At 43.9% G+C, this 2,961-nt stretch overlaps 1 protein-coding gene across 2 annotated transcripts in view; it reads right to left on the minus strand.

Annotated features, from left to right (window-relative positions):
* Positions 1-2,386: 2,386 nt before the first annotated feature.
* The window catches only part of prkar1b (protein kinase, cAMP-dependent, regulatory, type I, beta), a 123,719-nt gene continuing 123,144 nt past the window's right edge, over positions 2,387-2,961 (minus strand). For both annotated transcript variants that reach the window (XM_080775425.1, XM_080775426.1), the window contains one exon: positions 2,387-2,592. In XM_080775425.1, the coding sequence (XP_080631551.1) occupies positions 2,420-2,592 (173 nt within the window). In that variant the 3' untranslated portion in view covers positions 2,387-2,419. The remainder of the gene's footprint in view (positions 2,593-2,961) is intronic.

Below are 2,961 nucleotides of genomic sequence, written 5' to 3' on the forward strand. Positions count from 1 at the left end.
GGAACATGGGATGAATGGAGAAACTTGAGGGAGAGGGGTCTTGAATGAGGGAAGAATAGGCTCTGTGCTCGAGAGAAAGAGGTGGCAGCAATGTTGAGGGGAGGGGGGGGGGGCTATAGCAGGGAAAATAAAGACCCAATCAGGGTAGGAAGAGAGAATGTCAGAAGGAGATGGGTTAAGAGGAGAAGGAATGTGAGACAGTGTGATACCCCAACATTCACAATAACGACCCAAAACACGTGGCTTTTCAGAAGCTGGTCTTTTATTTGCTCAAGATGAATTTGAAAAGTTTAAACAGGAAAAGAGAGAGAGACAGAGAGAGAGAGAGAGAGAGAGAGAGAGTGCAGATACTTTTCTACATGTTAGATTTATATAACATCATTGCGTCAAATTGTGCAACTTGGAAAATAGATGACATCTCAAGACGAAAAGAAAGCAATGCAAGTAGCTCTTTGACATTTCTCTGATTTACACATTTATAGAAGGTTAAATTGTGTCTTTAAAAACATCTGAAACAAACCGCTGTATTCACCCAACATTCAGCATGAAGAGAGGTGCAAAACATCTCATCTATAGCGAACAAACATGGACAAAAAATCTGCTTAAAAAAACACCCAGTAAGACATTTTGTATGGGTATAGAAGATTCATATAGTCCTGAGACAGTGTGTGAGTGTGTGTGTGTGTGTGTGTGTATTTATATGTGGGCGTAGGTTTGTGTGTTCTTGTTTGTGTGTTTCAGACAGTGTGTGCGCGTGCGTGTGTGTGTGTGTGTGTGTGTGTGTGTGTGTGTGTGTGTGTGTGTGTGTGTGCGTGCATGCGTGCGCGCGAGTGTGTGCGTGTCTGTTTCCAGTGAACTGCTAAAACTATTGCGCCTTTGGTGCAGAACAATTCACAGACTGGACTGAAGCGTTTCAGTAAAACATGGGGACAGAGGGAACCTCTTTCAAAATAAAAAGCCACACAGCGTTTTGTAAGTGGCCAGAGTCTAAAGCAACCCCCCCCCCCCCCCCCCCATTGACATTTAACCACTTAAACCCCAGCATCCGTATTGTGGAGAAAGCTTTCGCTGAGAATAGCGACAAGAAGCTGCTCATAACATAGCTTTACCCCACAATAACAGAAAACTGAAAACACACCGTCTAGCACACAGAGCCCTGCGGGACTCCAGCTCGGCAATATATGGGGGTGGACGTGGTTAACCTGTACCTGAAGTAAAATCACATTTTAAAAAAGCATCAAAATCCAATGAAACAGCCAAGAATACAGTATATATTTTCATATCGCTACTTCTAGGTTTTAAGTTAACAAAGTTCTGTGCGCTCGGGCAGTGGGTCTGATTTGACATATGGCACCACACACACCCTTTGAGACAGAACTCCCACACAAACAAACAAACAAAGGCAAACTGCAGCCAGCGAGCAACCCGTACCTACAACCCGCTGTACGTAAACATCACCTGACCTCCCAACCCGTCCTCTTCATAGATACATAGAAGTGCAACATGTAGGCCTCCTTCATTCTCAAAGCATGCATCATATATACAGATGATACATTATATATATATATATATATATATATATATATATATATATATAAATTAAGAGACCACTCCAAATGTTTCTTAAAAAACATCCAGAATACAACAATACAGCTTGATGGCAGAAACAATGCCAGTATTGAAAGAAATCTCCAGTATTCCAAAGTTAAAACATTAGTATTGTGCATTATTCGATGTCTATAAACACTTGCTCTAAATCAGGGGTCACCAAAACGTCTTGCACCGAGGAGTGGATCGAGGACCACAATCACGTAGTTTCACAGAGTGATAGCTGGATGTTTTGCTTAGTTTCTTTATATATATATATATATATATATATATATATATATATATATATATATATATATATTCTTATGACTATACTTAAATTGTAACTGCAAATCATTGTAGCTTATAAGGACCCTTGGCAACCCCTGCTCTAAATGACAATATCTTGGGAATTTGAGAAGAAATACAAAGTAGTTTATAGAATACAAAACAAAATGTTCTCAAACTCATCAAACCTCATATACCCGGGGAACAGGATCATTTTATCGTGGTCTCTTAATTTTTCGTATAATAATAATAATAATAATTATGACTCATTGAATCCCACCCATTTCCTGATTTCCATGGTGTTTTTCTTTTTAAATATATATATAAAGCTACGTGACAGCACAGGTCAAGTCAAAGTGCACAAGATTCAATATAGAAGGAAACGCGCAAAAACCAAATGAACCAAAAGGCGGGAAGCAAGTGCCCTGACGCCCTGGACGTACTGTAACCCCATGACCCCCTCCCCCAACCCCGCACCCCACCCCTACCCCTCCCCCCCTGTTATCAGCGCCCCCTGCTGGTGGGAACCCCAGGACTGCGTTGGTCACACTGTGAGGGAGATGAAGCTGTTGTATCTCTGGATGTTCCTCTTGAGGATCTCCGAGCAGGGCCCCAGGACGCGCTCGAAGCGGGGCCGGTCCAGCTTCACACACTTCAGGGGCCCTCGGGCCACGACCGTGGCAGCTCTCGGACGGTTCAACAGCAGGGCGATTTCACCTGGAGGTTATAAACGGGTTGAATGGATAACACAGCTGGGGAAGCCCACCGCCAAACCAAGCGTCGCTTTGTGGTGCTCCGAGGTCTGTGCGCGACTGTACTCGCCGACCTGCCCACCGCGGGACGTCCGGTCAATGTGTTTCAATGAGAACCGCAGAGAATCTTTCTCCCCCCCGCTAAAAAAATATATCTTCTGGAGCGCCTGTGGAGCGTCCGTGCGTGGCTAGTGAGAACGGCTGCATTAATAAACAAATCAGCGTCCGTGTGTTTAGGCTTGCGCGCCCCATGGTGGGTTTGAAGCGCCAGATGAGCACTCTTTTTTCCCCCTCTGTATTGGGCTTTGTCAGAGTCTAATAATCTCTGCTTGCA

This window comes from Protomyctophum bolini (assembly GCF_963924005.1).
Source record: "Protomyctophum bolini genome assembly, chromosome: 11".
NCBI lineage: Eukaryota > Metazoa > Chordata > Actinopteri > Myctophiformes > Myctophidae > Protomyctophum > Protomyctophum bolini.